Here is a 12,515-nt window from a genome sequence, read left to right as displayed (position 1 = left end):
GAGCCTGCGAACTCCTAGCCGCAGAAACTACCACTCATTTTTCTCTCAGGGCCATCCATAGTGTATATCAGGAGGGGTCAGTATTTATGACTAGGATTGAAATGAGCTAGAAATCTGTGGTTCTTGAGTACGGAGGGGAAACTCAAGAAGTGCTACTGAGTCTGCAGGATGGACTCAGCATTCCTGAATCTTCAGGTAAGCAGAAACTTTGAACCAGATCATCATCACCTTTTCTCACTCACTCCAGCCTTGAGGGTCTAAGATTTTGTGCCTTAAGTTCTTGGTGCACTTATCAAGCATGTAAGTTCAGCATACCTCCCTGGTACTCCTAGAGCATTGGTTATTTCTGTGTACTGGGAGAAGATGGCACAGGGAAGGATTCTGGCACAGTGCCCAGTGAGAAATTTCAGTGGCAGCTAGAATGTACAAAAGCGGGCCTCGCATTCCTCTGGAGGCCAAGTGTTGTGGACGTCAAATTGCAGTGCTAACCTGTGGCTACCCCTGCCAGATTCTCTTGGAAGCAAGCCAGCCAAAACCATGCTTCTCTGCAGCATGGAGTAGTGAGGTTGGTTGGAGTTGAAGAGCAAATTGGAACATGTAGGAAATTTTTCCCAGTTGAAACAAGACTTAAACTTAAGACCATTAATGAAGTAGAAAGTGTTTAGCAGAGCAAGTGGGAAGATGATCATTATACCACATTTTCACCATAAATTTCATTGCCATAAACGATTGATGTTAAAAAAAATTTCAGGATTTGGCTGATGGTTGCTACTCAGGTGTTGCTAGCACCGTGGATATCCCTTTTCAGGAGTGGTTGAGCAGCCTTTCCTCTGTCCTTTCAGTTGGCAGAATATACTGTAGCACTTTTTTGTCACTACAGTCAAGTGCCTTTAAGATAGAATGAGGTGGTATATTCGTTGGGTATCACTTGGCTTAACAGACCCCAGAATCATGGAGTAGGTTTGGCAGCTAAAGGAAAGGGTTTTATAGTGCAAAAAGAAGAATATTTTCAAGTTCTGAGTCTGGGGCATCCTCAGACTACTGGCTCTACTGCTTGAATGTGAAGTAGCTTTGAATTGGAAAATCAGCTCTGTTTTCAATCCTAGCTTTCAAGGTATTTATTCCTTTGGCTATAAGCTGAGGAAACCTCGCAGGCTCAGAAGGTGCACAGAGCATGGCAGAAGCACTCTTAAAGCAGCAGTGTCAAGAAGCTGGAAAAGTGGACTTGCTGAGGATGAGGTGCATTTCGAAGCTCTCCATTTAAGTACCATAACTACCTTCCCAGGATACCAGATCAAGACTTTTAGGCTACCGTGGCTTTCCCTGCAGGAACCCACTGTCCTCTTACTCTGGACCGAATCAGCTTCACCACTCTCCTCTTGGCAGTGTCTTTTGGGGACAAAAGAAATTTTGAGGAACCTTTCTAGGAACCTTCCTCACCTTCTATAGGCAAGGAACTTTCCTTATAAAAAAGGCAGGTTTGGGGGTTGTTGAATGGAGGTGAATTGGAAAAGGAATAGGAAGTGGGTACTTTGAAGTACTTGGTCAGGTGTTTTGTACAGTATCCTTTATAATTTGGTTGCATCTTCCGCAGCATTCAATGAAGTAATTTATCTGTTACCTTCAACTGCACGTAACAAAACCTGATTGGTTTAAATAAGGAAACTACCACATGACAAGAAATGCTGATTTATGTGGCTCTAAGGTTGGATAATTCAAGGGCTCAGTAATAATACCAACATAACAGATTCTTGCTCTCCTATCCTTTATGTTATCTTACCCTCATGCTTGTTCACCTCAGAATCCCAAGACTACTTGTATAACTCCAGGAAGGAAATGCTGACAGAACAAAGTCTAGCAGAAGAGGGACTAATTCTTCCCAGTGTTTCATTTTAAAGAAAGGAAATCCCTGGAAGCCCCAACAGATCTGGCTTAATGTCTCATTTGCTAGAAATGGGTCATCTTGCCATTATTCTGTCATTGGCAAAGCAAATGAGATCATCCATCATGAGTGGCTTAGATTAATTACAAGTTATCTTATGAATCATGTGAATTAAAAAGACAAGTTATGTTTGCTAGGCAAGAAGGGATAAGGACTGTTGGTTAGGCATCCAGCAGTGTGTTGTGTGTAGGTGATCTGTTTTTACAGAAGAGGAATGTGATGTTCAGAGAGGGTGACTGGCAAAAGCCTTCAGTGTCAGTTCTGACTGTCCCTAAAGCCAGTATGTTTTATATTGTGTTCTGCTGCAATACAGAGTAACTTACTTTGTGCTGTGTAAAAACTGCTTGTCTAGAAGAGATTCCAAGTGTCAAGCCCATCCAAGAGGAAAGGATGCTATCCAGTTCTTTCCTCATTCAGTGATTTTTTTTTTCCCTAACAACTTTCAGAGGGCACTGATTTCTTTGCCCCCAAGATTTCTGTACTATTTTATAGTTCTTCCTCTGAGAGCAGGCAGTACCACAAGGGATGAGGGCAGAGTTACCATTCTTGAAGCTCACTTATTTATCTCTTTGTCCACCTGCCCAACAAATATTTATGGGAGGCTGCTAGGTACCAGGCACTGGCACTGTGCTAGGCACTGGAGCTATAATTAGGATACACAAAAACCTGCACTATGCCCTTAAGAGGCTCATTTGGGAATAAGGTTATCCAGAACTAGGAAATGCATGTGGTTGGGAGAGCCTCATACAACTTGGCTTTTGGCAGAATCATTCAAACTTTTTTGCCTTCCTACATCCTGATATTACAGTTCACGAGCCTTTCCTATGAACTCACATGTGAGGTCCCTAGATAACAGTAGATGGGAAAGCATTATTGACATTTATTACATTGGACTGAATTAGAAGGTCCAGATCCTGTTACATCCATGTCAACAAAGAATACAGTGGCCCACCTCCAGCATTCATCACCATGTTTATTCCAGGAGACACCCAAGAAACCTGCAGTCATTGAGGGAGCCAGTTGTAGGGATTTGAGGGTGTGAAAGGCTGTTGCAAAAGTTGGTATTCATCCCTGTTAAATGTTGCTAAGGACTTGGATTGTGTATAGTTTAGGATCGAAAATAACTTTTAGGATACAGTGTTTCATCTAGTGACATCTGATACTGTAAAATTGAGGGAATTTTCAGAAAAAGGGCTAAGGATGAGAAGGAAGAAGTGAGGCAGAATTGGAGTCAGATGTGGGCTTGAATCCTATCCATTTACTGTTTGCTGTATAGTAGATGCATCTAATTAGTGCTTTGAAATAACTAATAAATACCTTCACTAACATTTAGGGAGGATTTTCTCAGTGCTTTATGCCCATTCCCTAACTTCACAACTGAGGACGCTGAAGCCCAGAGGCTCAAGTGACTGATCTGAAGCCCCATAGTGATTGGAAAAGTACTAAAGATACGATCAAAGTGAAAGTTGCTCAGTCCTGTCGGACTCTGCGACCCCATAGCCTATCCAGTCCGTGGAATTCTCCAGGCCAGACTACTGGAATGGGTAGCCTTTCCCTTCTCCAGGATATTTTTTTCCTTTTTCTCTTTGTCCCAGGGTTTTAAAAAAAAGTATTTTCATTATTAACATTCTAAACGTTGCTGATACTAGGGACAGGGAAAAATCATTAATCATTTCTCAGCCTGAATGAAATAGTTATCGTTTCTGTAAGGCAACAAACACTAATAGGCTACGCAATAGCAAACAAAACTTGCAGACTGGGAGAGGGTTTGTTAAGGAAATACTGTAATAGTATACAGGAATGCCTCACCATAGGTCCAGGAAAGGCATCAGCGATTGGCGGGCACAGGGTGAGCCCTGTGGGGTGAGCGTGAGACAGGAGAGGGCTCCTGGTCAAGAAAATCCAAGTGTAATAGAGAACCGTTTTGCCCAGTGCCGGGTAAGCAGACCACTGTAGCTGTAGCATAACGATGAGGAAGAGTCTCGCTTAAAGGGAAAGGCAAGGACCTCCCTTTACGCCTCTAGGTTGGCCCCGGAATGGAGTTTGGACCTTAAGAGTGACCAGGCGTTATTAAAGAGTTTTTAACATGGAAATTATTCGATCTGACGTTTTTGTCAAGTCATCTTTTCCCAAGTTAGATTGTACGAGAAATATTCTCCCCAGAAATTGTCAAAACAACTCTACAAATTTGAAGTGATAAACCGTGATGGTCACTCGACTGCCTGCAGGGGAGGAGGCACGTGGGGTGGTCTCAACTGGGCGTGGTGGGAGGGCCTCAAGAAGAAAGGCGGCACTTTCCCAAGACAAGATCAGTCTGGGGCCCTCACAGCTCCTGCACCTCAGACCAGCCAAACTCCGAGGAGGCTCTCGTCCAGGTCAGCGAGGCCGCCCTCCACGACTGCGCCTCGCGCCGGCACGGCCCCGCACCAGGGTGGCGGGAGGAGTCCAACCCCTCGGGTTTGTCTCCGGCCGGCACGGCCGGGTCCCGTTCGCTGTCCCGGGTCTCAACCCGTCGCGCTCGCCCCGGACTCCACCCAGGCTCGGCGCCCGCGGCGCGACGCCTCCCCTGCGTCCACCGCGCCGGCCGCGCCCGCACCGACGTCGCGCCCGAACGGTCAGGGCGGAGAGGCGAGGCCTGGACGTCTGGCGAGCCCGGGCGGCGGAACTGACGCCAGCGGGCTTCCGGGGGTGGCCCCCGGGGAGGTCGGCGGCGGCGTCGCAGTCGTGGAGGGGCAGTGGGAGCGTAAGCGGCCGTGGGCGACGCAAGTTCCGCACAGAGCTCTTCCTTCTCGCCTCACGCTTCTTCCTCTCTCCTAGTCGCGTGCTGCCTCCCGACGGCCGCTCTTCCTGACCAGAGCTTTCGGAGTGCGGTGGCTGAGGAGAAGCCGTCACCACCCCGCCTCGGGGCCGCGTCAGGGTTCCAGTCGCGCCGCGTCGCCCCCTGCGCCGCCTCCTTGCCCTCAGTGGCGGGCGCCCTTCTCACTCGAAGCACTCCCCCCAGCTCCATGAATGGAAATCGGCTCCGCAGGTGAGTGAGTCAGAGCTGCTGGTCTGTTCGGTGGGTGTAGGTAGCTCCAGAGCATCCTCGCCCCCGGCGCCCCGGCCCAGGTGCGCGAGGTCTGCGCCGTCCCCCCTCCGCCCCCCGCCCAGCCCTTCCTCCGCCTCCCCGCAGCCCCGCCGCAGTTCCCCGGGGCCGCGGAGTAGGCGACACTGCGGGGAGGGGGCGCTGCTCTAGCGATGGAAGTTTGGGGTTCCTTAGGGGATATTACTCTTTTCCCTTCGGAGTCTAGAAGGGTTTGCCATCGTTTTCGTTGTTCCAGTTGAAGATATAATGGGGTGTGTGTCCCGTAGAGACAGAGGGTGGCCAGCCTTCTCCCTTATTTATCTCTTAAGGTAGTTGTGAAGATACATTAAGATAACAGATGAGAATTGAGTTTGAAATAGATGTTAGTGCAACGTCAAATGCAAGATGGCATTTCTTCCATCCCTGAGTTCTCGTCTGATGTTCGTGGCAGCTTGGTATGCAGTTCCTGAGGATCTTGGAAATGTCATATCAGCCTGGATCACTGCTTATGTGAGGAGGTAGATCTTAAAATTGCTGACTATATATGTATCTGTTCATTCTTTATTCCCTAGAGAATCGGCTGTCATATTCTTGGAAATTTAGGATTTAAGAAAACTGCTTCTCTCCTTGGGAAAAAATGATAGTCTTGAGGAAAAAATTGCAACATGAGCAATGCTTACATTTAAAAAAGAAAAAGCACTCTTTGTGGTCTGTAATTAGTTGAAGGACATAAGTAGGTGTTACATAACAGTTTGCTTTCCAAATGATCATATTTGGTATGTTAAATTTGGAAGTATGCTTCATCCAGTTACAGATTTATAAAGTAATTTTGAAAATGTAAAGTGGTTGGTGTCTTCTTACTAATAATACCAAAAGTCCCCGAATTTCACATCTCATTTTGTCAATTGATGAGGCAACTGAATATGAGATAGAAAAACTTACATGAGAAACCAGTGACATAATGACAATAAAGATTTTGTTGACTATATTAAGGAGTATAATTGTCAAGTAGATGTGAAAAACAAGTTGTAGAGATGGGCTGGGGAGAAGGGTTTATTACAATTTCTATTCTATGGAATTTTCTCTAATCAATATCTACCATTTCTCTTTTGCATGCTCCATCTTTTTTTTTTCCACCTTTTCATGTCTTCTTGAAAAGGGGAAGTTTGTCTAGACTGTGAAGAGTTTTACTCTGGTTTATCAGTGATTAGTATATTTCCGAAACTGTCCTCTGTTTTTCAGTTTTCTAATACAGTATTTAGGGAATGTGATAATTTGGGAGATATACATAATTTTTACATAATTGTTCATTGTTAAGCCTGTAAAACAAGCATGGAATTTAAATACTTTCCTAATTATCCTAAATTTCCAAAAAAAAAAAAAATTTAAGGTTTTCTTCTTTTTCATCTTTGGATTTTTCATATGAAATTACTCCCAAATACACAAACAACATTTTAGAAACTACTTCTGGAATCAAATGATTTAGCCAATGGATCCAACTTGCCAAGTATGATTCAGTAAATTCTCCTATAAATTCTTGAGTTATAGATAAGTTTTACCTCTTCTTGCATGGGCCATTGCTGAAATATATACCCATTTAACTGTCTTCACATCTCTGGAGGTATAGTTTGATTTATCAACCATATGGTTGGACATCTTGGAACACAAGGTTTATTCTTCAGTGCAGTTTATACGTGATTGACTGTAATTTAATAAGATAAAGTGTAATTTGGCTTAAGAGTGTCATCATCAAAAACAGAATTTTCATTCTTCCTGAGACTTTTTTCATGTAATTGTTATGCTGCAAGTGAAATTAAAAGCATAGTTGGGAAAAATGTGCAACTGAGTTTAAAATCAAGAGTTTGACAGATGTATATTTTTTGAAAATTTTAGATGCATATGTTCTCTGATAGTCTGTTGAGTCAGTGTTGGATCTTGGCTCTCCAGTTCTGTTCTGAGTTTTTCTTTCTTGTGGAGATTCTCAGGAATCGGCTTATGGCAAAATTTATTAAATTCTAGTTGTTAGGTGGATACATAGAAAACTTAAATTTATTTACATTAGAGGACTTCAGATACAAATTCTATATATGTGTTGCTTAGGGAATCGTTCTTCACTAACAGTTAATATTTGTCTATTCTCCTTTTAGGCATATAATATTTTAAGTGATTTTTTTAAAGGGTGTCCTGTACAGTGTACTGACTTAGTGCTGTGTGAACTCAGTGATTTAACCAAAAAGCTGCCAGGCACACTTGGTTTTTAAATAATGATAATCAATAGTTTGGCATCTGTGCCTAGGATTCCTTAGTTAGGGGAACTTCTGATGAAACTCTTCTATGCTTTAATTACAGCTGGTTTAAGATTATATATGTTATATTTTCATTCCAAATGAAGTGGGAATAAAAGAAGTAGAAATGTTCATTGAGATAACAGTTCTCCTGGGTAGCTATTTTTTAGGACTGCACTATTCTAGTCTGTATTTTTAGGTAAAATCAGACTAGGGTTGAAGGCAGAGAGAGTTGTATTTACCTCCCAATGGAAGAAAAACATTTTCTGTTATCCTAAATGAATGACAGTACAAAGTAATTTGTTTGGTAGTTGTCTTATACAGTCTTGCAAAAGTGAATAGACTGTGTTTCTTCGTTATATTCTTGATTTCCTGTTTGAATGTAGTTTTTTTAGGACTCTGCATTTCTTATGTAATAAAAATCAAGAAAAGTCATTTGAGAAATTTCAAAGGATGTATGGAAGCTAAGTTTGAATAAGATGAATAAAAGTTGTGGATTCAAAGTACTGAAGTATATAATGCCATTAGGTTCTCAGTTTAGTATTTCTTTAATTGCTTGGGAAATGTTTTTATTGTTATATGGATTTTCTCACTTGTAGAGTTTTGTCTTGAAGAAGATAAGATGCTGCTTTGTCTAGAGGAAACATTGAAAAATTTAGCTAGTGCTGCTCTGAAGTGGCCATTGTAATGTTTTTTCCCTAGTATTTGCTGCTCTTGACTGGTATTGGGACTTATAAAAATGTACAAGATTATTTTGATTTTTGTTTTAGAATTTAATTCCTCTGACAGTGATGGAAGACCCTGAGGGAAAACTGAAAAGGAAACAAGAAACAACTGTTTTCTTCTAAACAAAGACTTAAAAGTAAAGGAGGTGGGGGGGTGGGAAACATATGAAATCTTCAAATGTAATCCAGTCAACATGATGAGACTTTAAAAAATTATCCTGATTTCATCACCTTGGTATAATCTTTAAAGTTTTAAATCAAATTCCAAGTTAATAAATGTGTTAAAGATTTTTTTTAGCTAAATAATTTAGGAAAGTGGTTAGAATAAATAAAATAGTTTCTAAATGCTATTTTTGCTCCTTCAGAGAACTGTATGTAATAATTTGATAATTTAGACTTAATTTATTATTTTCCAGTGGGAACATTACATTTGTTTGTTTCTATATGCCTGGTCTGATAGTATGCAGAGAGGCCAGAGGCCCTGTAAAGGGAACATTTCTGGAAACATTCTCTGTTGTATGTGGAAAAACCCTGCCTCAGGATAAAATTCTTGCCAAATTGTCATAATCTTGGGTTCTAATTGAATACTATCTTATTTTATATCACAGCCATCTTTCTTCACATTGGGTTTCATAGTCTTAAGTAAAATATTTGAGGATCTCCTTGAAAGATGAATTAAGTATTTCATAATCTAAAACAAAGTTGTAGTCTTGTAAAGCAAGTATACCCCAGTAAAATTTTTTAAAAAAGAAAAAAAAGAGGGCTGCCTTGTCATGTTACGTAGTTGAAAGTCAATAAATAATTATATGAATCTAAAAAAATAAAGTAACATGTTTTTGCTTATAATACTGAAAACCAGGATTTTAACTAATTTATGTGTAGTTTTGTTTTGTTTTAATGGATTGGGAGGAAAAGACAAGTGATCTGTTTTCAGGAAGGTAAAACTAAAAAGATAATTTATTTAAGAAAAGTATTCTTTCCAAACCTGTTTAGTCTTGGTTTGTTGGGATGAACAGCATTCACCAGACATTCCTGCTTCTCATTCAGTTGTCTGGGATACTCAATAGACCCTCATTCTTGGCTCATTAACAAAACAGATGTGAGAAAGAATATTGTGTGGTGTTTCAACCATAGTGGTTATGCTGTTAGGATACATGAACAGCCTTTCTGTGTTTGGAGGTTCTGTAGTTTTCTGCCATTATCTGTGTTTTTAATATTAATGACTTTCATTGGCTACCCATTGCTTTAAAAAAAAAAAAAGACTGTTGAGAGTTAGCAAAATCTTGTCACACAACTGATGCTTTCTCTTATATCTTAAATGTGGGCTCTTTGTGATTTGGTTGCAATAAAATATTATATACGTTAATCTAGAATGTTAGTTTAATGAAATCGTAGGGAAGAATTCTTTGTTTTATGTCAGCCAGTTTTTCCTACATTATTTCTGAATTATTGAGTTCTTGAGAAATCAGAATATATCTGTAAAATATAGACTTTGGATGTTTTTATATTTTTCATTTTTGCAAGAAAATGTTCTCAACTGTAGGCTTACATAATGCTCCTTTTGAGTCATTACCAATATTTGATGTTTTAACTGATTTCTAAATCTAACAGCAGAAGTTCCGTAGTGTATCTCTCAATTTTAAAAAAGTTGAAGAATAAATTGCAAAATAGGTTTATATCTTAGCAGTGAAGTCCTTTTGTTTGAGGAAACTTCTAGCTTCTGAATTGGGACTTGCTATCTATCTGTATATTTGACATAAAATTACTCAGATTTTTCTAAATTTTTGCTTGGGTGATAATAAGTTTTTCAAAAGTTATCCAAACTTTAATTATAAAATAAATCTCAAGGCATTTCCATAGTGCATGGACTGTTTGTTTTCTGAAGGGGCGGGGGAGGGGGGACGGCGTGGTGGGGGAATGTCTTTGAAAAAATGGTTCCCCATATGGCATCTGAGAAATTTAACCCTGAACAGTCTGGATGTTCTAGAGTGCTGATTTAGCTACAGTGAATATAATAAATGTAATCTGATATGAGTACACTGTGTTTGTACAGGTTCATTGAAAAAATAGGTAGAATTAGTAGATAGGAAGTTATTAAAATCTCATGCCTTGTGAATTTAACTAGTAAACAGACATTTAATTATGTCAAGTTTTGAAGTCAACACAATATATATATTTTTTCAAAACAAAAATAGAAAACTTTTCCTGATTATAAAAGTATATGTTTATTGTTTTTTTAAAAGCAAACAGTATAGGAAAATCTAGAATAGAAATTAAAATAATATGATCTTATAATCCAGAGAAAACCATTGTTAATTTTTTCTTGTATATTTTCTTATATGTCTATCCATCATCATATTAATTGTTTTTAACCTGCTTTTTCTACTCAGTTATGTATCATGGATATTTTTTTCTTATCATTACTTATATCTATGTAGCAATATTAGTTTTACTAATGCATAGCATTTAATTTTTAAATTTGTATTTTTTTTTTTTTTGCCATGCCATCTGGCTTATGGGTTCATAGTTCCTGGACCAGGGATTGAACCTTTGGCAGTAAAAGCACAGAGTCTTAACCAATGGACCACCAAGGAATTCTAGCATTTAATTTTATATTATTAGTCAGGCTTAACTGATGGCATTTAGATTTTTTCCATTTTTTAAATAAAATTTTAACTGAAACTTTGGTAAGTATCCTAATATATAGATCTTTGTATGGTGGTCCATTGATTGCTTTAGGATAAATTCCTAAAAGTAGAATTGATAAAATGAAGTATCCCATGAATATGCAAGTAAAAGTTCCCAGTGAAAATCCATAATTTTTAACAGGCTATAGTTGATTCTGATTTGTTAATTGCTTATTTTTATTTATTTTTGTTGTTGTTCATTGCTTATTTTTCATCAGTCACATTTGCTGTAGGCTGTAATTTAGCTTTGGATTCACAAGTAGAACATGTTAAATTCTTAGGTCAGTGAACACCACATACATATGCTTTGAAAATGTATAGTTTGAGGTTTATGTGGTTAGTTGTTATTTAGCCAATACTTGATAAAGCTACCAGAAGAAAAGTTTGGGGTAGAAATTCCTGATAGTGCTTTTTATTTCTATTTAATTACATTTTTAACTCTAGTGGACAATATATGTATTTGTTAAATAACTAAAATATGGTTCAGTGGAAGTTTAATTTATTGTATTGACAGAATTACTTCTTCCATTAATATACATTAACTTTTTTTTAATACTTTGAATTGATGGTTTTATAGTCAATAGAGTTCTGTTACATTGCTTATTCATGAAACAGAGTTTTTATTTTTACCAGTTTGTATAAAAAGTATCAAGCAAAATAATGATAACGGAATAAAAATGACAGTGTAATATAGTGTAGAAAGCATGGGTTTTGGAGACAAATCCTGGCTCTCAAATTAACATAATAATGATGTGCCATTGCAGGTTCATCTATTGTAACAAATGTAACACGCTGATGTGGGGATATTGATAGTTGGGGAGGCTGTGCATAGGTGGGGGTAGCAGGCATATAGGCCATCTCTGCCTTCTGCTCAGTTTTACTGTGAACCCACAACTACTCTAAAAAATAAAATCTGTTAAAAGGAATTAACTGTGATTTTGGGTAGTACATTTAATCTTCCTTAACTTTAATTTCCTTATCTGTATAATGGCATAGTAAAGAGATTCAGTATGCAAAGGAAATACCATTCTTCACTTCCTAATTTGTAAGACATTTTACTATAGAAGATTGAGGGTGTATAGGCAGAACTGTAATAAACTCCCATATACTCATCACCCAAACCCAACATTCATCAACCCGTATCCAATCATGTCCATTCTACTTTCCTCTCTCCTGTATTTTTTGAAGTGTATTCTGGGCATAATATTTCATTTATAAATATCTGCTAAGTATATCTATAAGAGATATAGGGGACTTCCCTGGTGGCTCAGTCTTAAAGAATCTGCCTGCCAGTGCAGGGGACACAGGTTCAAATCCTCTTATGGGAAGATTCCACATGCTGCGGAGCAACTAAATCTGTGCTCCGCAACTACTGAGCCCGTGCTCTAGAGCCCAAGACCTGCCACTGCTGAAACCTGCACGCCAAGAGCCCATGCTCTGCAACAAGAGAAGCCAACAAAATGAGAAACCTGTGCACTGCAACTAAGAATAGCTTCTGCTTACCCAACTAGAGAAAGCCAGTACAAAGCAATGAAGACCCAACACGGCCAAAAATAAATAAATAAAAAAAATTTTTTTTTTTAAGAGAGAAAGAGAGGGAACTTCCCCGGTGATTAAGATTCTGGGTTTCCACTGTGGGGGGCGTGGGTTCAATACCTGGTTGGGGAACTAAGATCCCACAAACCGTGAGATGCAGCCAAGAAATGAGAGATATGTACTCTTTAAATAAGCCACAGTACCATTCTTACAGCAGAATAGTAACAGCGTAATCATTTATATCACATATCTAGTCATTGTTCAGTTTCAGCTTGT

General features: G+C 39.2%; 1 protein-coding gene across 3 annotated transcripts in view; it reads left to right on the top strand.

Annotated features, from left to right (window-relative positions):
- Positions 1-4,614: 4,614 nt before the first annotated feature.
- Positions 4,615-12,515, top strand: part of AGO3 (argonaute RISC catalytic component 3) — a 131,120-nt gene continuing 123,219 nt past the window's right edge. The window contains exon 1 of one of the 3 annotated variants that reach the window (XM_024985218.2): positions 4,615-4,970. In XM_024985218.2, the coding sequence (XP_024840986.1) occupies positions 4,952-4,970 (19 nt within the window). In that variant the 5' untranslated portion in view covers positions 4,615-4,951. The other 2 variants (NM_001001133.2, XM_059881975.1) reach the window with 2 other exon arrangements.

The sequence above is a fragment of the Bos taurus genome, chromosome 3 (genome assembly GCF_002263795.3).
Source record: "Bos taurus isolate L1 Dominette 01449 registration number 42190680 breed Hereford chromosome 3, ARS-UCD2.0, whole genome shotgun sequence".
Lineage (NCBI taxonomy): Eukaryota > Metazoa > Chordata > Mammalia > Artiodactyla > Bovidae > Bos > Bos taurus.
This window is presented reverse-complemented; position numbering and strand designations above follow the sequence as displayed.